The 25,235-nt window shown below is 38.8% G+C and overlaps 1 protein-coding gene across 4 annotated transcripts in view; it reads left to right on the forward strand.

Annotated features, from left to right (window-relative positions):
* Nucleotides 1-25,235, forward strand: part of CDK8 (cyclin dependent kinase 8) — a 42,331-nt gene that overhangs the window by 14,196 nt on the left and 2,900 nt on the right. For 3 of the 4 annotated variants that reach the window (XM_079973920.1, XM_079973919.1, XM_079973918.1), the window contains exons 2-10: nt 337-412; nt 1,319-1,429; nt 4,432-4,572; nt 12,903-12,960; nt 15,281-15,412; nt 17,289-17,432; nt 18,288-18,357; nt 19,142-19,214; nt 21,060-21,157. In XM_079973920.1, the coding sequence (XP_079830046.1) occupies nt 389-412; nt 1,319-1,429; nt 4,432-4,572; nt 12,903-12,960; nt 15,281-15,412; nt 17,289-17,432; nt 18,288-18,357; nt 19,142-19,214; nt 21,060-21,157 (851 nt within the window). In that variant the 5' untranslated portion in view covers nt 337-388. Of the gene's footprint in view, nt 1-336; nt 413-1,318; nt 1,430-4,431; nt 4,573-12,902; nt 12,961-15,280; nt 15,413-17,288; nt 17,433-18,287; nt 18,358-19,141; nt 19,215-21,059; nt 21,158-25,235 lie in introns of those variants that run through there. The other variant, XM_079973921.1, reaches the window with a different exon arrangement.

A 25,235-nucleotide genomic window follows, 5' to 3' on the forward strand; every position in this document is an offset into this window, starting at 1 on the left:
ATTGCTAATAAAAGCAGAGACGACCACAAAAGTCATGTCTATGCAGTGTTTTTTTGTGTGTGTGTTTTTTTTTTGCTTTTATTTGTTAGAAAATTATGAATGATTCAGCATAAGTGTTTTCAGGACAAATATTTCTTTCTGGGGTGGGAAGTTTTGTTGTCAGATTGGACTCTCATGTATTCAGTTTAAAATTCAACTCTAAATATTTTTTCTTATACTTGCTTGGTTTCTGTTCCCATTCCAAACACTTAATTGTGTGTTTGATTCTAAATAGTGCTCATAAGGCTACTTTTGAGTTTACAGTGCACTTTTTGAAGATTGTTCTCTCTTTCACAGGAAAGATGATAAAGATTACGCTCTAAAGCAAATAGAAGGTACTGGAATTTCTATGTCTGCATGCAGAGAAATAGCAGTAAGTAATTTTAACGGTAAATTAAGCCTTTTTCATTAGTGAATATAATTTCAGTTATGGCCACATGCAACACATTTTCATATATGGAAGATACAGTATATATTGCATCTAAAAGCTTTATATTAAAATACAATTCAATTCGCTGCATCTCCAGGTAGGATTGGGAAAGACCCCTTCCTGAAACCCTGGAGAGTTTATGCCAGTGAGTGTGTACAATTGTCTGATTTGTTATACAAGAGCTTTGTGTGATGCTATATGGAAAATGCAGTTGATTAGTGCATAATGCCATGATTCGTATAAGCATAATTTCGGTAGCATCATTGCATCCTGAGGGAGGTACATTTGACCTAGTTGTAGTCTGGTTTTGTCTTTATAGACATAAACTCTTTATACCTCCTTAATTAAAATGAAGCCCATATTCTTTTTTCTTTTCTTTTGTTCATTTATTCTTTGTTGTGGATTAAGAGCATCAAAGATTAATTCTGAAAAACCAGCTTATTTAAAGAACTTAAAATTACAGTGGTGCCTCGCAAGACGAAAAGAATCTGTTCCGCGATTCTCTTTGTCTAGCGGTTTTTTCGTCTTGCGAAGCAAGCCCATTGACGGCTTAGCGGATTAGCGCTATTAGCGGTTTAGCGGCTTAGCGGATAAGCGGCTTAGTGGCTTAGAAAAGGGGGGAGGGAAAAAAACCCGCAGGAACTCGCAAGACATTTTCGTCTTGCGAAGCAAGCCCATAGGAAATTCATTTTGCGAAGCACCTCCAAAACGGAAAACTCTTTCGTCTAGCGAGTTTTCCGTCTTGCGAGGCATTCGTCTTGCGGGGCACCACTGTATAAAAAGAATTGTTGATTCTATTTTCTGGCTTGGGTGTGAACACCTTCCTAATGGATAGCATTTGTTTTACAGCTGCTTCGGGAGCTGAAACATCCAAATGTAATTTCTCTGCAAAAAGTGTTTCTGTCTCATGCTGATAGAAAAGTGTGGCTTCTCTTTGACTATGCGGAACATGACCTTTGGGTAAGGAAGTCTGTTTGTTAGCAGGTAATGGGCTATGGTTACTATTGTTTGGAAACCAATAAATTGGCTCTGCAGCAGATTGCTCATCTCTGAAGCATGCTACAAGGAAAGAAAAAGACCCAAGTGATGTGTAAACTGCTCCATAGTACGCAGTGTTCCTTTCATTTTCATTCTTTGAAATACACATTTGTCCTTGATTTGGGGGAACTTCACACATTGCTTCAAACATGGCAGTTTTCTGTGTGGGAAGCTCTCCTCTTTTCCACTGTATATTTAAGCATTCTGCATCAGTTAAATGTCACGGACTATGAACATGAAGAATCACACTGCCTTAAAATGTTCTAAATAAACATCAATAAATGCAAACAAAACAATCAGCATATAACAGCGCAATTAACCGTTGGTATTGTTGTTGCTTTTTAAAAAATAATAGGACCCAAGAAATACTTTTCAATGCCTGGTGAAGTTTTTGCTTGTGCCTAAAAGAAAAGAAGTTGGTACCAAGTATTTATGAGCACAAAAATTACATGATGTTCTTTGAGCCTGGGTCAGCAACTAGTTTGGCCAGAGGGATGATTTGGAGAAGGGAATGTATGTGGTTGGCCTAATATTCTGCCTTCTAGTCCCTGAAAGTGGTTCTTAAGCAAGTCCTAAGCAGCTCTAATACCATCCTTCAAAGGGCTTAATTGACCCAGTTGCTGGACCTTATTTTGTGGAGCCTCATTTATGTTGGGTTTTTAGTAGAGATTTGTTAAAGAATAAAAGGATAATTCCCTGCATTTTTCCGTGAACAAATGTATCTCTGCTTTATTTGTGCAGCCTGCCTGGTGTTTTTACATGGGTAGAATGTGTCCTTTTATTTAAAATGCATCTCTGGGTTATTTGTGGGGCATAGGAATTTGTTCATTTCCCCCCCTCCAAAATATAGTCTGACCCCCACAAGGTCTGAGGGATAGTGGGCTGGCCCTCTGCTGAAAAAGTTCGCTGACGCCTGGTCTTATACATGGGGGCGTCTTATACATGGAAAAATACGGTACTCTTTGGTGAGAGAGCCCCAGCAGATGTTTAAAATCACAAAACATGCAGCAAAGTAAACTGTGGAAATATAGGCTGTTAGACCTTTAAAATAACCCCTTTTAAGTTTCTTCCAAAGTTCTCCACTTCCCTTAGCATCAAGTAAACCCCACATTTAGTAAGTTAAAAACTTACAAACTCCTTAAAGGTCAGATTCATGTTCTTTTCCATGCAGCAGCAATAAAAAACAGGCAGCACAACTTAGTTTCCAAAATGGTATGGGTTTCTAAATTACTTTTATTGATACACAAAGATGGCTTGCTAAAGCTACACAGTCTAAGCTTGGAGCATCCAGCTTAAACATCCTTAATGGTTGGGTTCACATGGTGGAAAGGAAAAAGAACAGAGTTTGGTAGCCCTTTCTTCCATGGTTGAGGGAGTATGACCTAGCTAAGCCTGGCAGGCCTTCATGCATTAATTAGATTTAAGCATGTTGGTTGTATATCCCACAATTTAGACACCTGTCTGTTCATATTTGCATGGTACTTGGCAATTCCAGCATAATGTATGGATGCAAACATGAGAAGAACACTTGTTTTTTATCTCCTGCATGCTTTGTATGTGCTCTTCCTCACAAAGGCCCCAAGAAAAATGTTAATAGCTTTCATAGTGGTTCTTTATAAAGTCTTACTTCTCTTTCTCTATTTTTACAGTAGTCAGTCTTATAAAATATAATTCTTAGATTTTAACTTGAGCCTTAGGGTATTGAGCCTTAGTTTCAAGGATGAGATGAGAAATATTGGACCCTTAAACAATATGTATTCAGTATCCAAAGAAGTTAAAGGAACTTTAAAGACTTTATTATTGTTATTGCTATCAGTAAGCTTGGGGACGCAGGTGGCGCTGTGGGTTAAAGCCTCAGCGCCTAGGACTTGCCGATCGAAAGGTCGGCGGTTCGAATCCCTGTGGCGGGGTGCGCTCCCGCTGCTCGGTCCCAGCGCCTGCCAACCTAGCAGTTCGAAAGCACCTCCGGGTGCAAGTAGATAAATAGGGACCGCTTACCAGCGGGAAGGTAAACGGCGTTTCAGTGTGTGACTCTGGCTCGCCAGAGCAGCGATGTCACGCTGGCCACGTGACCCGGAAGTGTCTCCGGACAGCGCTGGCCCCTGGCCTCTTAAGTGAGATGGGCGCACAACCCCAGAGTCTGTCAAGACTGGCCCGTACGGGCAGGGGTACCTTTACCTTTTACCTTTTAAGCTTGGGTCAGATTGTCAAGATGGATGAAATTATAAAGAGATGGACTAAAAAATTGTTTTAAAGTGTTTTTCTTTTAGACTTAAATTTTGCTGGAAGCTTTAGTTTATGAGTAAAAAATGGCTGTACAGTTGATAAGGTGGAAATGCATAGATTCATAGCATTATAAATGTGTGCAGGTTTGCTTGTGAAGCTCCTGAACAAATCATGTTTCAGGTATATATTTGACCTTTACCGTATGAATAGTTTTTCATTCTTTAACATGGTTATACAGTGGTCACATCTTTATAGTGTGAATAGAGAAATACAATTTTAGAATGAAGTTTTCAAGATATGGTCTCTCTGTTTTTGTTTTTGTTTAGTTTCTTTTATTGCATTATGAAAAAGCATTCAAATCTTATTAAAAAAAATAAAACACCCTATTAAATAATCAAAAGATGGCAAAAGGGGTTTGTGAGTGTGAGGAGAGTATAATACTAACACAATGTGGTATAGAAGATAGATAAAATTAAGATGAGAAGATAATAGTAATAGGAAGGTAAAGCACTAAACATGAACACATTGCTCAACTAAACGGGGGATGGTTAATTCTGTGGAGAATTATAAATAATATTGTTCAAATCCCAAGAAATGCCATACTGGTTAATGAACCCAGGAGGATTTTATTTGCTGAAGCATTGCATCAAAATATTTGTACCAGTCATTATTAACTATGCTTGTTTTCTATTTTTCAGCACATAATAAAGTTTCACAGAGCTTCTAAAGCAAACAAGAAGCCAGTTCAGTTACCTCGGGGAATGGTGAAATCTCTATTATATCAAATCCTAGATGGTATTCATTACCTACATGCTAACTGGGTGTTACACAGGGATTTGGTAAGTAGATCTACAGTGGGGATTAGAAATGGGTATAAGGCTTATATGTAGTGGTGGTGCTTCATAGAGGATATCAGGTACTGAGGCACTAATGATTTGTTTTAATTTGTAATTTGGCACTATAAATGTCTAATGAATAATGCGTATTTCTGTTACCTGGAAAAGAAAATGGCCTCTTCCCATAGGTGCTTTTACATTGCCTCTTTAGCAAACAGAGCACATTAAGAGCAAAATTAAGGATGACTGCATATTTGCAACTCTCAATTTTTTGGGGGAAAATATTTAACAAGTCTAATTTTCTGTGCAAGCTTTTTAAGAATTTAAGAATTGCCTTAGTGGGTCAGACTAGAGAGCTGTCTAGTTCAGGCATGGAGCACCTGTGACCCTCCAGATGTTATTAAACTCTAACTCTTATCATCCCTAGCCAACATGGTCAAAGATAAAGGATGATAGGTGTTGTAGTTCAGAACACCTAGAGGACCACAGCTTCCCATTCCTGATACAGTTTATCACTGTTTCTATATATGGTAATTGCTAGCCAGATAGCTCTTAAAGATTCACAATCAGAATGGTAGAGATAGCCATCTATGATGTTTGCCCTTAGCATCTGGCAGTCTGAAATTGAGTGCCTCTGAACATGGTGGTACTGTTTTGCCTAATTGCCACAGAAGACCCTACCCCACAAATTTGTATATTTTCCTAAGCTAATGAGCATCAACGTACCTTGCGGAAGCCTAATAAGATCATATTTTGGGGTCGGGGGGGACTTCTTTGTTTTTCTGGACGCCAGGCCCTTTCATTGGATAGAAAGGTACTTCATTGTTACCACATTCTTTCATTCCTTTGCCCAATACATGTTTCAGGCAGTGCCAGTATAAACAGGTTACAGTGTTATCCCTACATAATATTAATTCTTGGTGGACTAAAATATTCTAGCAAACTTGGGTGTTGGAGTAAACAGTTGGATGGTGTATGTTTGCTCCAGCCCATTGTGGCCATGGTGCCTATGTGTGAATCCCTGGAGAACATAAGAGCTTGTTTCATTCCTTCGCCTGATTCCTGAGCCTACTGTTGACTGGATTAACCTCTCTGTGTTCAACGCCCTATCAGCTTGTGAGGAAGGATATCTTATTTGTTTCAAATTCAAGGCTGCATTTATTTGTATGTGCACAGCCAATGCTCAAACAGTGCCAAAAGTGGGTAATTGTTTCTATTGAAGTTAATATCATGCATGAAATTATTAATCAGAAACCAAAGTTTCCCATTGTAAATATTTGCCAGTATGTGGAAAACAGAAGTGGATGTCTCAAGAGATGGGTAAATTTATTAGAGCCTAGTAGGTCAGTTGTTTTGAGTATGGTCTAGACTAGCAGCTACCTCTATTGGGCTGTTATGAAATGTACTGGTGGCCTCTGCTCATTTGAAGTTTAGAAGTGCTGCAAAGCAACCATAGGAGCAAGAAAAAGTTATTGAAAGAAGGGATTTAGAGAACTGCTGCTGAGTCCCAAATCCATAAAACAGCATTTGGAGCTTGGAACTTCTTGCTCATTTTATATATACCTGGCCATTTTGTATGACCAATGTCATCCATGTGATGAAATTAGATACAAGAAATGGGCTGCATTGCCTATTGCAAAATAATCATCAGATGAGACTATAAAATTAGAATAGAGCACAGTAACACACCAAGCATGGATTGGCAGTCTCTAAACTTTGAATAGTAAACAAGGCTTAGGTAAAGGTAAAGGGACCCCTGACCATTAGGTCCTGTCGTGACCGACTCTGGGGTTGCGGTGCTCATCTCGCTTTATTGGCCGAGGGAGCTGGTGTACAGCTTCCGGGTCATGTGGCTAGCATGACTAAGCCGCTTCTGGCGAAACAGAGCAGCGCACAGAAATGCCGTTTACCTTCCCGCCAGAGCGGTACCCATTTATCTACTTGCACTTTGACGTGCTTTCGAACTGCTAGGTTGGCAGGAGCAGGAACTGAGCAACGGGAGCTCACCCCGTCGCAGGGATTCAAACAGGCGACCTTCTGATTGGCAAGTCCTCTGTGGTAATCCACAGCGCCACCCGCGTCCCATATAAACAAGGCTTAAATTGGTGCAAAAACTTACTTACGACTCTTAGCAGTCAGTGACATTTTTGCACATTTGGAGCAAATCTTGGATTTCAGAACCCACCCTAAGATTGTAGTTGAACCCGTCTAGCTATAGTCATTTCTGCTGGTGTTCATAAATTGCATCTAAAGTTTTTCCTTTCTGTCTGTGTTAACCTATGCAGTCACCAAGTATTGGAACTAGATTTTCCAAGACATAATGTTCTCCACAAGCTATAAGATTTTTGGCTACAATTCATTAGGCAGTTCTTAGAAATCAGGCTGTCTTTGTGTGTACAATCTGCCAGAGACTGCTTCTTCATTCAGAGAGCTTTGTGACTGCTTATCAAAAATGATGTGGAAACTGTGCTTCCCAGCAGGATAGGAAAGGCAGAGAGGCACTGCAATATATATTGTACTATATCAGAAGTTAATAGATAGTTGGTATGTAGGTACAAACTAACTTTGCTTCTTCAACTTCCACATCTCCAATAAAATATTCTGAAGATTGAGGGTAGTATTCAACTAACCATTGCTCTACGCATACTCATTTAAATTAATGACCCTGATGTTAGGTTCACTCTGAGCAAAATTTGGTAGAGTGTCACCCAGAAGTTTAACAGTCCAACCATATTCTAGTGATATACAGCCAAACAAGAAAGGTTAGACTACTAACAAGTTCCTGACCTCTGAAGTATGAGCAGAAGTAAATCTGCAGTGTATAGTTTGAATCATACCAAGTTTCCACTACAAGGAATGAAGTGAGAAAGTATTAAGCGTGAAGATTAAAATGGCAAAAGCCCTGAACAGAGTAGGTAGAACTAATCTGTAAAATAATTGGATGTGCCACGAATGTGACTCCTTAATTTACTTGACTGGAAATGATGGTCCACAGCATATGTAAATACCACAGGTTTTCATTCCTGGGAATATGTTGTTTCAACTGATTCAGCAGCCATGCCACCTAACTGTTGGTTTCTGCTCTCTTCACTGTGCAGCGAAGTGCTTGTCACGAGGCAATGTTTACATTCCACAGTCTGTGCTGTTGGGTTTTCCCACGGGAAAGGAGACTGGATGTGACGTACACTGGTTTCCTGTTTTTCACTGTTCACACTGTGTTTCTCTCCGTGCTTCAGAGGAGAGAGGATGCTTTCTCTGCTCCGGCAGAGGCAAGATGTTTTTCTGTAATCTACCAGCTTTGAAGTGTAAATAAAGTAATATAGAGTATGTGGCACGTACTCCTCATCATTCCGCTGTGCTTGGGACACTGCAATTTCAACACTAACTAGTGTTCTAATTAGCTGTGTTCTGTCGAAATCATTAGGATCTGGATTCCTTGGTTGTATGCTCACTTTGGGTGGGATTTAATACAGATTGCATTGAAAGACAGTAAAGTTGAATTCCACCCAGTTCAATAAAAAACTTAGGCAGGCTTTACTTTTTCTGGACAACTGTAAGCCTGCAGAGCTGGAAACAATCCTGCTTTGAAGGGCAAGGCAAACAATCGTTTGGCTTGGATCGAATGGCAAATATGTTGTGATCAAACAAGAAAGTAACTGCACTAAAGTGTGATGGGCAGTGCATAATTGGTCTTTGACTGAAACAATCCAGGATGTGCTCATAATATTAGAAATTTGTTTTTATCTTAATGGTCCAGGACCATTAGTATCACAGACAAATCAAAGCTCATTGAGGGACTCAGGCTTTGATACAAGAAATCACATCTTAATTTTTTAACTAGGAAAGTCAGACAGTATTTGTCTAAGCTATTCAGAATTTTTCAAGTACTAGAAAATTAAATTATACTTTAATCGTATTAGATTTAGACTATTTGGGGTTTTGTAGTAAATGCAGAAGCTCTAGTTAAACTCAGAGTAAAAAATTAATTTTCTTCAAATGTACGTCTACAAAAAATCATTTAACAGATCAGATATATCCAAGCTGCTTTTGGCTCAAGACTTAGCCCCATGTTTTCCATATAACCAACCAAAGGTTAGTCCTTTGGTTTATTTATACTTATTAAAAATGAAGCATTGGTTTAACTTGGGGGAAATTATTTTTCCATAGCATTTTTTAGTCCTTAGAAATGTAATTGTCTAGAAGATTCATGTGACCTATTTCCTGTGATCTGTAATCCCATATCAAAGTGACAGCCTTTTATGTTGCACTATATGCTGATTTTAATATTCCTTGTTGCTTCAAGTTGTGTAAGTAAACTGGCAACTCAACCTCTGTGATTGCTTTCAAAGTATAAGAAGTTAGACTCTCACCAAGCTAAAGCAGCTAGTTACAAAACAAAACATAGTGTATTTTGTATTTGTGTAGGTGCAGCATTTCTGTACGATGTACCTTTTTATTTTATTTTTTCCGTAGGCATATTTTAAAATGTTCAACTAAAAAAACCAATTATTGTGCTTCAGTAATTCTACTTACTTGTGTTTTCTAATTAGTTGATAACACTGTATGTTGGTGGAAAGCCTGGTGCTATCTGTAGCATATATCTTTTACTTAATGACTTTTAACATCTTCATTCTTTATAGTTAAGCTTTTATCTTGGTTCTCACCAGTTTCTCTTTACTATTTTATGGTGTTCCTATTCCATGCTGCTCCATCATTAAGCTTATTTCCCTCATAGCTACTCTTTCTGTGTGCCATGTTGGTCTTCCTCCTCCTTTCTGTGAACTAAGTTCTTACGTTGCTTAAAGTGCTGGATTAATTTAAACTATGATGTCAAATTTTTTCTCACCCTAATTTTACAAATTTGTAAAGTTGGGATAAGTGATCCCACACCTGTTGTCATTGTGTATTAATGCCAGTAGCAAACTCACATGCTGTTTAGCCAAAGCAGAACAACGGGGCGTGGGGGGGCTCTTGATATACTCCAAGGTTTACAGCATAAAAACAAAATATTGGGGGGGGGGCTAAGGGGAGCAATTCCCACCAAACTGCCTAGTGAAAGCGAACTACGTTCAGTGTCACAGAATGCAAAGTGCTGACGGGTGGGGAAGGTAGAGAAATGGAGAACTGGGGCAGCGGAAGAATGAAATGGATTATCCACATAGAAGGCATGTCCGGCTTGCTAGAACAGTGAACAGGAGTAGACTGCAAGTGCCACACTTCAATTCCTAAAGGAGTACTGAAGGTAGCAAGCAAGAGAGTAGAAAGATGAACTGCTATTGGTTTCTACATTGAGAAGAAAATACTATTCTATTCTGAGACAGTACTTTGCTGATACTGCCATTTTGGGTTCACACTGCTTTTTCCTTTTTGAAGTTGTGTGTGTGTGTGTGTGTGTGTTTATTTCATAAAATTTAGATACCTCTTGACTGTAAACCCCCCCCCACTTCAAAACGTTTTACAAAAGAAACAACAGCAAGATCAAGGAAAAATCACAACCCTACTTTAAAACATCCCAAAAATACTAAAACAGATTAAAATGACACCAACTTTCTAAGCCTCTGGGTAGGCTTAATTTTTCTAGAAGTTGCCGCAGTGTGACAGGTTGAATTGTTACTAGCCAGAGCTTGTTGAATGCTTGAAGCTGGAAACAGCTTAGTGTGGGTAGAGGTCCTGGGTGTCTGAGGATCCTTGACTAGAGGTTCCAGGCCAGAAGTATATAGAAATGCTGTATTTTGATTACAGTGGTACCTCTTGGATGCAAACGGGATCTGTTTCGGAGCCCGTTTGCATCCTGAAGACAACGCAGTCCGCGTCTACACGTGCGCTGGTCTTGATTCGCTGCTTCTGTGCATGCGTGTGACGTCATTTTGAACATCTGTGCATGCGCGAGCAGTGAAACCCAGAAGTAACACGTTCCGTTACTTCCGGGTCGCCACAGAGCGCAACCCGAAAACGCTCAACCCAAAGCAACTTTAACCCGAGGTATGACTGTACTTGGTTTCTTTGTTTACATATGAAGTAACTGATTGATTAATATAGCAGTAGAATAGCTCCCACTGTAATTGTATTTTATATCATGGTAGGTTGATGATACTGGCAGATTACTGTTACTGAACAGCAAGTGATTCTGGACCAGATTCTTATATTAAACTTTGTAAGCTAGTGTAAATGCACTCTAAAGGAAGCAAGCTGTGTTCCACCCAAGTAATTATTCCAAATTTTTAGTAAAAGGTGGTTAGATTATTACAAGGAATTAAGCATACAGCTTTGCCATAGTGTAAAAGCTAAGATTTTGATGCAAACTTGCTCTTGACCTTTCTTCCCTAATATTTGAAAACCTGGAATATGTACAGATCCATAATTCTGAGAAATTCACTTCTATATGATCCCATGGATTTAGTGATACTCAAAAGGGGAGAAAAATAAGATTAATCTAGCCTGCAGTTGCTTCTCTGCGTAGCACATTCCCTGAGCCATGCTAAGTGTCATTAGCAGCAATGCAGAGGAGAGAGGTGGCGTTGAGAGCTGCAGCACAGGCTGACCTTCCTGAAATAATTACCTAGACCACGTGACAATTAGGAAATCCTACATTCTTAAGGCTCAGAGTTGGTAAAATGGATACTGAAATTATGAGAGACATGACAGTCTTCCAGAATCCCCAAATCAGCCCCCTTAATATATTCAATAATGGCATCACACTAGCATCCAGCCATAAATAAAGTCGGAGATGACGCTTTTTTGGATACTGCCTTTGCCAAAAACGCAGTGTGTTAGCATATAATATCTCTTTCCATTTAGATCAAAGAGAATTCTGCATATTCTGCTCTGTTTGTTCATAAATATCTTGTACCAGTCCCTACAAGAGACTAATGGCCTGATAGTGCCACAAGTAGTTTATATATTTTTCCTGGCTAAGAGCACACACCTTAGTGTAACTTACTGCCTTGTCGCCATCTTTAAACCTGTCCAGAGTCATACCCTTTTTCGAATTTGTTCTTTACACATTTATGTGTCTGTGATTGTACTAGATTACATCTGTTCCTATCAAAGATGTTTTCATTCATCTATCAAAGCTTCCCTGAAGTACTTTTATCTGGCATACATTTTATGCTTGCTTAAAATCACAGATAGGTGTTCACATAATTGCTTCACATGACAATATTGATCAGATGGAGCAAATCCTTTTCTACATACTTAAATAATAGCCCACTTAAACAATAGCCCAAAGTGGTGTGCTTTGAGCTGTTGATGCAAGCCTTTTTTTCAAAAGAAGTAGTTTTTTCTTGAAATTGGCTTGAACCGGATATATACTACTCTACACATCATCCTTGGCTAAATTCGATGGTTAATGGTTATTTTATATAGGTTTATAAACCTTATAAGAAAACAGCAAAAATAGTTTTGGTGTAGCTCTATACAGCTTCGAAAGCAATTGTACCAATGTTTGCTTCTCACGTAATGATTCTGAAACTACCATACAGTGGTGCCCCGCAAGACGAACGCCTCGCAAGACGGAAAACCCGCTAGACGAAAGGGTTTTCCATTTTGGAGGCGCTTCGCAAAACGAATTTCCCTATGGGCTTGCTTTGCAAGACGAAAATGTCTTGTGAGTTCCTGCAGGTTTTCCCCCCTTCCCCCCCCCTTTTCCTAAGCCGCTTATCAGCTGATCCGCTGATAAGCCGCTTAACAGCTGATCGCTAAAAGCCGCTAAACCGCTAATAGCGCTAATCCGCTAAGCTGTCAATGGGCTTGCTTCACAAGACGAAAAAACCGCTATACGAAGAGCCTCACGGAATGGATTAATTTCGTCTTGCGAGGCACCACTGTATCTGCAAAGGCAATTCTTATAAACATTGCCTTTGCAGATGTGGTGGTTTCAGAATAAACTCTTATAAGCCACTCTTATAGTGGCTGAATTGATACACTAAGAGCAAAATGTAAAAGTTTTGTGTAGAATCTAAATGTTCATATAGTAACATCTAGGAAGATATGCAAAATATTTCATTGATTGCTTTTTGTAATTGGCTAATACTGGAAATAAGTGAGCCAACATTTTTCCCAGGTGAATTCTGTAATGACACTGCTCATCTGAAAGAAGAGCATGGTGTGGAAAGTTATTGAAAGGAAGCTCTTCTAAGAGGAAGAAAATGTAAGACGGGGAAGAAAATTGATTTGGTCAACCATATGACCTTATAACAAACTAATAATCCACAGGCACTATTAATGACATTCCACTGCATTTTGGTTTAAAATTGGAAAAATAAAACTGCTAATTTTAGGCACAAATGTTTAGGTTTATCTTGGTATATGTATTGTATTTTTTTTTTCCACAGAAACCTGCTAATATTTTAGTTATGGGTGAAGGTCCTGAGCGAGGAAGAGTAAAAATTGGTATGTTTATATCTTTGATAAGTCCCAGTGTAGCATTTAAGATAGAATGTTCTAAAGGTACAGCTAACCAGGTTAATACTTTCTGGATCACACATAAAACCCCATAAAATAAAAAGAGGTAAAATTTGTTAATGTTGGATGGAGAAAAGTGAAGGACTCCTTTGCCTCTAAAAATGTTACTTTACAATAGTACTGAATTATATAAATATCAATAATAAAACGAACATTAGTAACAGTTGTATAAAGTGCTATTGAGAGGGTAGATAGATTATTCAGGGATGGGAGACAAATTTTAAAAGCGTATAAGCATTGCTTGAAGGAAATTAAAACAGCATTTTTAATGGATAACATTGGACAAATTTTTGTAGGGAGAGCTTCTTGTGACACAGATTCCATATTCTATAAAAATGCTCTTTAAAAAATAATTAAATGAAACTCTAACGTAGCAGTAAAATTTGCATAATGGTATGATCCAGCATGTTGCAGAAGTGTGTTGGTATCCTAAGGACGTAAGTGTTTGTACCAGCAGGTGTTAAAGGTGTATATTTTCCTGTCCTCTGACTAATTATCTGAGACGGGGTGCCAACTTGAACAAAATAATGGGGAGGGGCAGGGAAACCCAGCCCCACATAATCACATGACATGGCGCACACACACCATTTGAATGACAATGCCCATCAACTTCGAGGGGCAGCTCCCACAAATATTTTAGGGGAGGCAAAGGGACCTCAGCCCCTAGAATTTGGCTGCTATGATCTGAGATGAATTGTTTTGTAATTGACACAGAATTCCATACATTCTTTTGATTGTTCGAGACTATTGATCAACTGCCAAAAGCAGGGGTTTTTTCTCATTGGCGGCCCTATATATGAAGTTCAAAAGGAATAAAATCACACCAGTGTTGAGCACATGACTCTTTAAAAGGTTTGTGAACATACAAGAGTACTAACACTGGCAGACTGAGGTCCTTTTGTAAGCAAACCATGGCTATAATGTAGGTCAGCCTCCCAACATATTTGGCGTTAATTGAAGTGGTGCTTCTTGTGATGCGGACAGCTTTTCCCTTATTGGAAATGGACTACCTGCTACTTTTGCATGCAACAGCTGTGTACAACATTTCAAACTAATTGATTGCTCCCCAAAATGGTTACACTGCATGGATGGATGTGAAAGAGACCTCTCCAGTTTATTTGACCTATCCAGTGCCAGTAATGGCAAGATTGACTCATAAAAGTATAATAAAGCTGAAGACGCATTGTCTTATTTTGACAACAGAAGCAACAACAAAATTATGTTTGGACTTCCACTGTTTAAGCATTAAAACACACACACAGCACACGTATTTGAATATAAACACTGTACTTCCCACTCACCCCTCTCTTCTGGAGCTATTGCGTTTTTTCCTCCAGCAGCTAAATGTTTCTTGCCTTCTAAGACAGAAAAAGTTAAATTGTTTTCAATGCCTAAAATGAAGCATAATACAGTTTTAAATAGGACTGTGAATAGGCACACACGCTTGTTAATAGGATAAAGGGAGATGAATTTATCTCTGGTGAATATGAGATCTGAAACCTTGCTCCTTAAAAACACACAGGCTTCACAGTCTTAAAGCTGGCTCAGTTCTTTGTATGGTCTACAACTGCAACCTCGGATCCTCAGGTCTGTTGGAATTTGTAAAATAACGAGCTGTATGTTCGCGCCTACACTCAAACTGTATGAAATAGTTTTTCTTACAGAAGTTAAATACTTCTCTGCTATTTGAGTATGGGTGCAAACAATCCAGGTTTCATTCCTAATAGGTGAAAAGTATTGAGGCAATAGTATATAGCAGGAATTGGGAATTCTTCCCATCTAAGCTTAAATGCAATTCAGCTACAATCGGTAACAGCCTCAATATCAGTTTTCTGTGATAATAGAGATGGAAATGTACCAGCTGCCTTAATTCCTAAGAGCTGAACTGTTTTTGTCAGGTTAATAAAGGACTGGCTTCTAAAAACGGGAAATCTTTCCAGCCTAGTATACACCTGCCTTGTTTTCCCATATATAAATCCTCGTGTTGTTTTTCCGTTGGACTGGACACCAGATTTCCCAACTTTCTGAGGAATGATCAGCTTGATTCAGAACCTGCATGATCAAAAGTGTGTTAGCTATGATTTAATAATGCTTCATTTTCTGTACCATGCTTTAGAAACAAGCTTAAAAGGAACGTTTTAAAGTTAGACTGAGGATGTTTGCAATGTGTGTCACATTTGAGCTCACTCATTTCTGAGTAAGCAGTCTGTGCACTAAAATTTAGAGCATCTTCCCCCTCTTTTTACAGCTGACATGGGCTTTGCCCGACTATTTAATTCACCTTTGAAGCCTTTAGCTGATTTGGATCCAGTAGTTGTAACATTCTGGTATCGAGCTCCAGAATTACTGCTTGGAGCAAGGCATTATACCAAAGCTATTGGTAAGTAATGCACTGTATACCTGATTTTCCATATTTTAAATTCTAATTTTCCCTGGTGTGGTTTCCTTCCTTCTTGTTTACAAAGATGACTACTCTTGAAATCTTAGAATTGGACGGAATCACAAGGGTCGCCTAGCCCAACCACCTGCAATGCATTTTAGCATTTGGAAAATATAGGAAAGCATTGTGATTCTAGTGTGGAAGAAAAGTGATTCACTGAACCTTACTTTTTAAGGCTGAGTCTTCTATCATGTTTGGTTGCCCAAACATGTGCATCACTCTTAAGTCTTAAGTACTTCAGGGCACTTAACTGGCAAAGACCACATTGAATTTACAGATGGTTTCACAAATTAGATAAGAAATGCCAGCAACGTTTAATTCTGAAGACTGATTTGCATTATTGAATAGTGTCAGGAATGTTTTGGCTTTGATTCAGACATGCACAAGCAGCATGATGCTCTCACAAGGTGCCTCCACAATTTTTTCTCAAGATTCCCCCCCCCCCCCACATAGCAGCACCCCTCCATATCCTATACAATTCTGGAGGGATCATTCAGCTTTCACAAGTCTGCCTGCAAGCCTTTGATTTTAGTAGACTTGTATCCAGAGCTTGAAACAACCTGTTTGGTTTGGTTGAAATACTATTGAAAATACCTATTTTTTCAATGTGCTTTTGAGCACTTGCTTTTATCCAAGTCCTCGATACTAGAAGTAACTGTGCAAAAGCCCTCATTGACTGAATTAAAAATGTTGGTGAAGCACTTTATTTTGTCTGACAGTAGAGGACAATCAGTTTCATTGAGTCTTAAGTGCTAGTATTATGAAAGAAAGAAATTCCTCCCCAGTGATGATCTTTCGTATGTCCCCTTTAAACTCCCACCACCTTCAACCTCTCTTTGTGGGGAAGGTGCCACGATTCAGTTTCTTGATTGCTGTGATATACACCCTTTCCAAATCTGTTATATCTTTTTTGAGATGGAGCAAGCAGAGGGGCACATCAGATTTCCAAATGCAAAGAGACCTTAGATTTAAATAAAAGCATTACAGTTCTGACTGTCTTATTTTCAATCCTTTTCTAATCAATCCCTAACAGTGGCCATCCAACATGAGCTGAAGAACTGTAAGGAAGGGGCTATAGCTCAGTGATAGCGCACCTGCTTAGCATTACAAATGTCCCCGGTCCCAGTTCATGATACTTTTGTGCAGGTCTGGAAAAACTACTGACTGAAATCCTGGGGTCCTGTTGTCAGTTGGCTGACAATACTGAGCGAGATAGACCCACAGTACAAGGCAGCTTCTTATGTCTTCCTGGGTAGTTACCACCAATGCAGATACCTGCTTTGCTATATATGAAATTATGGTTAAAAACAAGAACAATGCAGCTTGCATAGTCTTCTTTTGCTCATTTTTCTCTAGTATCAGTGTTAAAATTAGTGATCCATTGATTTTGCTAAATACAGGAGCAGCCTATCTAGCTGCCCATGTTCTATGTGTGTTTTTCATGCTCCAGGTTATTGGCTGATGGTAATGAGAAGACGAAGTAGAGAAAATTTGAATGTTATATGAGACAGAGACACAAGTGTGTAACAAGAGGTAGAGCTAAATCTTCAGCTATTGTGGAAGCTGCACATTTAGCATAACATTAGTTTGGCCTACATTCCTTTAACCTCAGCAAAATGTTCAATTTTTAAATGCATGGGGTCAAGATCTCAAGGAATAAAGGGGGAATGGAATTGTCTGTAGAAGATGTACAAATAACTTAAACAGAGTTGCTTGCTTTGAGAGGCCATATGTAACCTCTACTGCTGGTCTTCAGACTATGCTTTCTCCTTTCAGAAAAGTCTATTTGATTTTTCCTTCCTCCTTTTTCGTAAAGATATTTGGGCTATAGGGTGTATATTTGCAGAGCTGCTAACATCTGAGCCAATATTCCACTGCCGACAAGAGGACATAAAAACTAGTAATCCATATCATCATGACCAGCTGGACAGAATATTCAATGTAATGGGATTTCCTGCAGGTACATATTCTATACATTCATTACTGATGTACTCTAGGCTATACATATCTCCAGTACCATTTTAATAGAACTGACATACTCTTTGTGCCATAATATTTACTGAAAAGCTAGTAGGCTTGAAAGAAGCTACAGTAGCCATTGGAAAATGTCAATATGCCTGATCTTTTTGTGGATGTGCATAGGTTTATGCATGGCCTGCAAAGAACACTGTGAAATTGACCCCCCCCTTTTTTATTTCTTGAAAATTCTTATTGTCTTGATAAAAAGAAACAAAATTTTGGGGGCTGATAGTGGTATTTACTGCAGGAGTCCTCAGACATTTTGGACGAGGCATATTTTAAAATATTTTGTGGGCTCACAAAATACGTTTTTCACAGAAGACAAACTGGTGATGCTCAGAGCCCCCACTCCCACCCCAAACTGACAAAAACGCAAAGCAGGCAGCTACCCCTCCCCAAAAAACAAATAGGTGAAAGTTCACTTTTTAAAAATTAAACAATTGGGAGGGGAGGGGCAAAGGGCCTTGGCAGGTAGGCTCTGGGATGCCCTTGTGAATCATGTTGGGGATTCAGACCTACTGTGCTAATTTCATTGTGCACCGCTTTGCCTACTTCCATAGCAAAATTTGGTCTATATTAAAAATAGGTGTCTCTTTGGTGACTCTGATCTAGTGTTGCTGAGGCGACTGAGAGAGGATATTTTGTCCACTCAAATTCATCTTCATCAATGGTGATCAGAAGGCAAAGTTTGGCATATAAAGAGGAGAGTGAATTATGGTTTTGAATGTGCAAGTGATGATGTCCTATTCCCTATGTAGAGAAAGATGAAAGAGTGCTATTAATATTCAATTCATAGATAAAGATTGGGAAGATATTAAAAAGATGCCTGAACATTCAACGTTAATGAAAGATTTCCGAAGAAACACGTAAGTTTTGCAAAGATCTAAGTAATTGTGATGATTTCTACTGCATCAGGGGTTCATACATTCAGGAACCAGGCTTCCTTGGCAGTTGCCTCTTTCCTCTCTCTGGTGACCACCCCTTCCCCACAAAGATAGTTGCACCTCTGAGTTTTCTGAGAACAGCAGGGAACTTGGCTGGGAACGTGTATGTCATGTCACACTACAGGTTTGTATTGATAACCATGTTGTTTGTGAAAAAGCCCAGTGGGGGCCAGTAAGTTTGAAGGGATCTGTACTGGCCCTTCTTGGTTTAGTGGATTCTTATGTGTTCTGCATGGTTTTCTGAAGCTGTTTGAAACAAGCAATAACTGTTAATTTTCTCATTGTATAGATACATTTGAAGCTACATAGCACATATAAAATTAGCGTCTTGACTAAAGAGACAGTTTGTGGCATTAAAATCTATTGTTCTTTAAAGGGTTGGCTATTTATGTTTCGTAATATTATGTTTTAAGCATTATCAAACGCATGGCTACTAGAAGTATGTGCATCTAATATTGTACAAGAGGGATACTGGTTGCTAACCAAATCTGTAATAATGGGAAGTCATTTCCATGTGGCTGGTATTAAAAACAGTGTGTGGCCTCAGGCTACGTTTACAGTGCTGGCACCCTTTTGAATCACAGATGGACCAGACAATTCAGCACAACCGAGTTCATTAGCAAGCCCTATTGGTTTTATCCTGTCCTCCAGATTTGTACTTTCTAATCAATTTGATGCATTGTTGTGACTTACTGTTTTCTTTCAGGTATACCAACTGCAGCCTTATCAAATATATGGAAAAACATAAAGTTAAGCCAGATAGCAAAGCATTCCACTTGGTAAGACTTGGATAGTATCTAATTGTTCGCTTGTGAATTTTTGCACAGTTTCTGGAAGCATTAATTTGAATTGTTTAAATTGCTTTTCATTGCATCTCTTCACAAAAGCATTGGTTGTAAAGTTGAATTTCTGTGCCATTTCATATTTCATAGTAATTCATGTCCAGAGTAAAACCCTATGATCTAATTAATGGTTTACTACTCCCATGTGCTAGGCATTAAGTCAGTTTTTAACATTTCTGCAGCACATATGGTCGCAGTAGATTTCCTTCCTTTTTTAACATGTCCTGACAACCTGGTAATTTGCCTAGCTACTAGTTGTATCAACAGACTGCTGTGGTCAAGTGATAGCTAATGGTAGAATTCAACGTGGTGCTAAGGAGATTGCTTTGTTTCCCCAGTGAAACAATCTCCCCTCTCTCCCGTGCACACTGTTCTGGGGGTTCTCTTAACCCTCCAGCGCAGACTAGGGGGAGGCATGGGTGGCACAGCGTGTGGAGATGGTTCCTGCTAGTGGAATGGTTTAGTTGACTCTGGTCCAATATTCCTTCCATTGTCTTCCTTATTTACTGCATACCTCCCTACTATGGAAGAGAAATATGGGACTGGGGCTGCCACTGAGAAGGTTGTTCTTCTTGTTTGTATACTCAGTCTCTTCCTTATGTTGAGTTGTTTGAAGACTGGTATGCAAGGATTTGCATTGATAGGTATGTGTAAGTAGCAAATTTATCATGTAATATGGGTAGCTTAAGGATATGGCCTTTCCTCACCCCAGAAGGCCATTTATCCTTGTATATGCTTCAGAATCCTGTTACATCCAACATGCTATCTTAACACCTATTGTAAAACAGCTGCAAGCCTTATTTTAGAGAGTACTCAAGTAGCCTAAAAAATAAGGACTTCTCAAAGTAGGCATGAAAGAACAAATCTAATGACTGAAATGATCTAAAGGGAGCACAAGGAGCTCCATTTTTACTGTTATTATTTTTGAAAAACCAACCCCTCTTCTTTTAGATGTATAAATCGACTGGAGTATTAGATGACCAGATTCAGTTAATATTTTGATGAAGAAAATTATTTTTCGCCTTTTAGCTGCTGGCCCTAAAGCCAGTGTTTTTCTTTAATCTGCCCAGATTTTTTAAATAAAAAACTAAGAACAAATCTCTAACACAGCCTGATCACTTGCAAGGTATTATTTTTTTATGGGGTAAATTTGCTAAAATACAAAGCAAGGATATCCTCTACCCCCCACAGCCTTAAACCCAGCAATCCAAAACCATTTCACGATGTGCTTTTATCACATGGGCTAGGTTCACTACCAGAATACTTGGGAAGAATGTTAAGTTTATTGGAAAGCGCAGTGAGAGCTATAGTGTGATGGGCGTCTAACATTAACAACCTTGAATTGTTTGTACAGTACAGTAGAAATTAAACCGACTGCATTATAGATGTGATATGCTCTGTGGCTCATTTATGTGAGCAAGTAAGTCTTGTAACTGCAGCTTTTCCATGGGTAGCATTTTATAGATCATATAAACCTAATTCTCAGATTATGGAAGCCTAGATTATTAGGAACCAGGTTATACTGAATCATATCATTGGTCCATCTAGATCAATATTCTGTCAGCAGCTCTTCAAGTTTTCAGATGGGGGCCACTCCCAGCCGTGCCTGGAGATTCTGGAGATTGAACCTGGTACCTTCTGTACTCAAGAGTATAAGCTCTGCCATTGAGCTAATTAGACTTTATAAGCATATAAGGAAGCTTTGTATATTCACATTGTGGTGAAATATTTTCTTGATTGATTTGACAGCACTGAATGTCTTGTGTTTTTAACTATGCATAGCTACAGAAATTGCTTACTATGGACCCAATAAAGAGAATTACCTCAGAACAGGCTATGCAGGATCCTTATTTCTTAGAAGATCCACTTCCTACATCTGAGTAAGTGGTCAGTTTAATAGATACTATCTGTGCAGCTCTTTAAATGCTTTATTGCTTTCAGTGTCATGGCGTGACTTGGTGGGTGTGGAATGGAGGAATGTTCTGAAAATAACAAGTGAGATGCTCCTTCTTGATAAGTTATAAGAAATGGCTTTACTGTGCCATTTGCCATTTTGAAGTAATATTCCTATTAATCTTGTCCTGAGCCTTTGATCCCATTAGTCATAGCAATAATCCTGTTATTCACTGACAGGTTGATTATGCATGCTATAGATCTTCATAGTCAACTGCTAACTGCCTGCAGGTCCACTTGAAATTACAGATGGCATTCTATAATTAGTTTATATTTATTTGTAAACTTGGTGGGTGGACTATGGTGAAGATGGGGACCGCCTTCCAACTTCACAACCAAAATCTGGATGTAGAGCATATTCACTTTCTTTGTTTTTAAATATAACGGCTTGCTTTTTAAATATCCGTATTCTCAATATGTAGACAAGACTTTAAAGTTCATATTTGAAAGACATGACTATTTCTTTTGTGTCAGAATATTTCACTGGCAAGTTGGTAAAACTATTTCAACCTTAATTTGATGATTTATGCACCCAATTTGCTTTCCGATGTTTTATACATATGTATGTGCAATGGGTGCAGCGTTTCTGAAAATGAAATTCACAGGTGCATATTGACTTTGGAACAAACTTGGTTTTCTTCCATCATATGATTTGTTTGGTGTAGCCTAAACTGCCCTTGGGAAATATCCCTTTTGTCTTTAAATCACAAATTGGTATCTCAACTTATTAGATAAATCTTTAGATACTAATAGCTGCAGAGATCTGTATGCAAAACAATAGGTATAATTGCCCATCAGTTAAACTGTGCAAACACTGCCAAAAACATAACATTTTGCAAAAATTATTCTGTCCCTACTAATTATGGACAGGAAAGGAGGTAGAGTATGGAAGACACATCCATGACCCCTGATCTCACATTTTTAAAACAACAGGATGAATATACACAGCATTCAGTCTTTGGTTGTGAAGACTAAAGGTAGCCTTTTTTTGTGTGTAGAAGCAGAATAAAATATGCAAAAACTGCAAATAACTGCAATTTCAATATCTTCTGCAATCTACTTGGTGGACCTCTACATCGCTAATGACCTGATTTTTTAAAAAATGCACAGATTTTTATAAAAATCTTTCATGACTAATTTCTCTTATTTGTTCCAGTTCAAAGTGTGTACTGATTACATATTTTGGTCTCATTGCCCCAACTTGTTAGGCAAGGCAAAACACAGCCAGAGGGGTTATACATTCCAGTCCCATAGCAGAATATGAATACTTAACTGAAGAGCTTTAAAGAGGCTATCAGAAGTACTTGACCTACTTGAAAGGTATAAATAGGCTGCAGAACCTATTGTGTGTAAGTCAGTATACCCAATAAACTCTGTATACAATACCAAGTAAACAAGCACAGTGGTCTGAAGCTGTATGATGTATTCTGCATCAGAAGCTAAGGAGCTTATTGCTGGCCTTGTAAACTTCATAGGAAATCGCCTAGGACCATTTCTAAGCTGTTTTGAGCTCCTCAGAGGAAGAGTGGAGTATTAGTGTAATAACATAAATGTGCAACATAATAGCGTGGTGTCCCTGGGCCTTTCTGAGGAATGTTTTCTCTCTCTTTACCTCAACACTCCATGGGAGAGATTACTAGTAAACTGGATTTGAATGGGTGTTTAGTGAATTCAGTTTCACAGCTGGGAGTAAATCCACCCTAACACATACTGGTCTAAACTATTGCTTCTTCTATCATCCACTGTAGAACTCTGCAATATCAATTACTTCTGATACATATCTTTCTGGATTCTTATTCTGCCATCTTTCTATCTCTTATCATCACCATACAAGTCCCCAAAAGAGTTGTCCCACCCAAATTAATGGGGACCCTAGTAGCTATTTGAAATACAGTGGTGCCTCACAAGATGAAATTAATCCGTTCCGTGAGGCTCTTCGTATAGCGGTTTTTTCGTCTTGCGAAGCAAGCCCATTGACAGCTTAGCGGATTAGCGCTATTAGCGGTTTAGCGGCTTTTAGCGGATCAGCTGATAAGCGGCTTATCAGCGGATCAGCTGATACGCGGCTTAGGAAAAGGGGGGAGGGAGGGAAAAAACCCCAGGAACTCGCAAGACATTTTTGTCTTGCGAAGCAAGCCCATAGGGAAATTCGTTTTGCAAAATGCCTCCAAAACGGAAAACCCTTTTGTCTAGCGGGTTTTCCGTCTTGCGAGGCGTTCGTCTTGCGGGGCACCACTGTATTTGTTTAAAGTGTTTTTTGGTGGGTTGTTTTTTTTTTTAGCAAACCTGAGCCCCTTTATACTCCCTTTATTCCTCAACAATTATGGGATTCGTTGTCATGTGGTGTTCCATCTTTCCCCTACATTTTCTGGGTTGTTTTTTTTAAATAAACCTTTAACTTGCATTTAACTTTCTAAGCTATCAGGAGTCTGATTTGCCCTGTTGAAATCAATAAGAAAGTGAAACTATCAAATGCCTGAGTTAACATTGATAGGGCAAACATACAACCCTGACTCTCTTATTTATAATACTCATTTTTTTTTAATGGCTATTAGACTTTTGGGGTACATCCCTCTCTCCCCCCCCCCCCGGCACCAGTATTCACTTAGACAGTCACTAGGAGCCCAGTATTTCACTTAGACATTTTTTGGATTTTGTTTTTCTCTTCTGTTAATGAGCCCACTTTTTCACTTATGCATTTCTTCTGTTTCTCCTATAGGGCTTCCTTGATAGCCCACTGAGGAATTTAAGTTAATATGTGCTCCAATTGCTTTTCGGTTGGAATATGTTTTTGGAATGTGATACCAATAAGATTTCTACCACCCTTCATCAACAGATCTCAGGGGCAGTTCACAAGATGAAATTAATCATTATTTCCAGCTAGGACTTTTAAAGTGGTCCATTGGTCACAACAGCAGGCTGATACAGTAAAAAAAGAAAAGCATGAGAATTAAAACTTGAACATTCAAAGAAGATTGGCACAGCCCCTCTACAAAGATTATATGCAGATGTATGGGGGGTGAAATGGGCTACAGTTTTCTGACTGGCTTTTATTTGCTGTTCTTTTTTAATGTTGCACATGTTGCTACTGTTAATTTTAAACAGACCTACAGATAGAGTATAAATCAAATGATAATGACTTACATGGTCACAGGTAAGTGATCCATAACAGTTGTCCTTACGTTAGATATGCAGTCTCTTCACTGATTCCTTAGCAAAAAGTTCAACATGGAATTGGGAAACATGGAACTGAAGACAGCTTGCAATAACTTTAGCTTTATTTTCATGGGAAATATTACTTGAAAATAAAACTATGGTACAAAATAGGTTAGGCGGCAAGACATATGAGCAAGAAGAGATGAATCATCATAGAATTTAGTATTTCCAGTCTTGTATAGAAATGGGGCATAGCATTTTTCAGCTTGTCTTAGCCAGAAAAACGTGTTTGGGATGACTTGCTGGCATATGGTAAAAACAGCTAGAAAACTGTGTCACTTGGCTTCTTAGTAAAATGGTGGCTTACAAGTCTATGCACAGGCAAACTTGTGCTTGGCCTGTAATATAGTACATTACAGTGGTACCTTGGGTTAAGTACTTAATTCGTTCCGGAGGTCCATTCTTAACCTGAAACACCACTTTAGCTAATGGGGGTCTCTTGCTGCTGCCGCGCCGCCGGAACACGATTTCTGTTCTCATCCTGAAGCAAAGTTCTTAATTCAGGGTACTATTTCTGGGTTAGCAGAGTCTGTAACCTGAAGCGTATGTAACCTGAAGTGAATGTAACCTGAGGTACCACTGTACTAAACTCTTCATTATAAGCAGTGTATTTAGTTGATAGCTGGAGATATTCTCTCTTACTGAAGAAACTGATAGCCTTTCAGAACAAACTGTCATACTTGGAACACTTCAAAAACTAAAGTCACTTCCTAAAAGACTAAAATCACAAATGGCAAGTGACACCTAAAGCAGCTTGAACCGGGATGAAAACCATTTTATTACCATTAT

Source organism: Podarcis cretensis, assembly GCF_951804945.1.
Source record: "Podarcis cretensis genome assembly, chromosome: 4".
Lineage (NCBI taxonomy): Eukaryota > Metazoa > Chordata > Lepidosauria > Squamata > Lacertidae > Podarcis > Podarcis cretensis.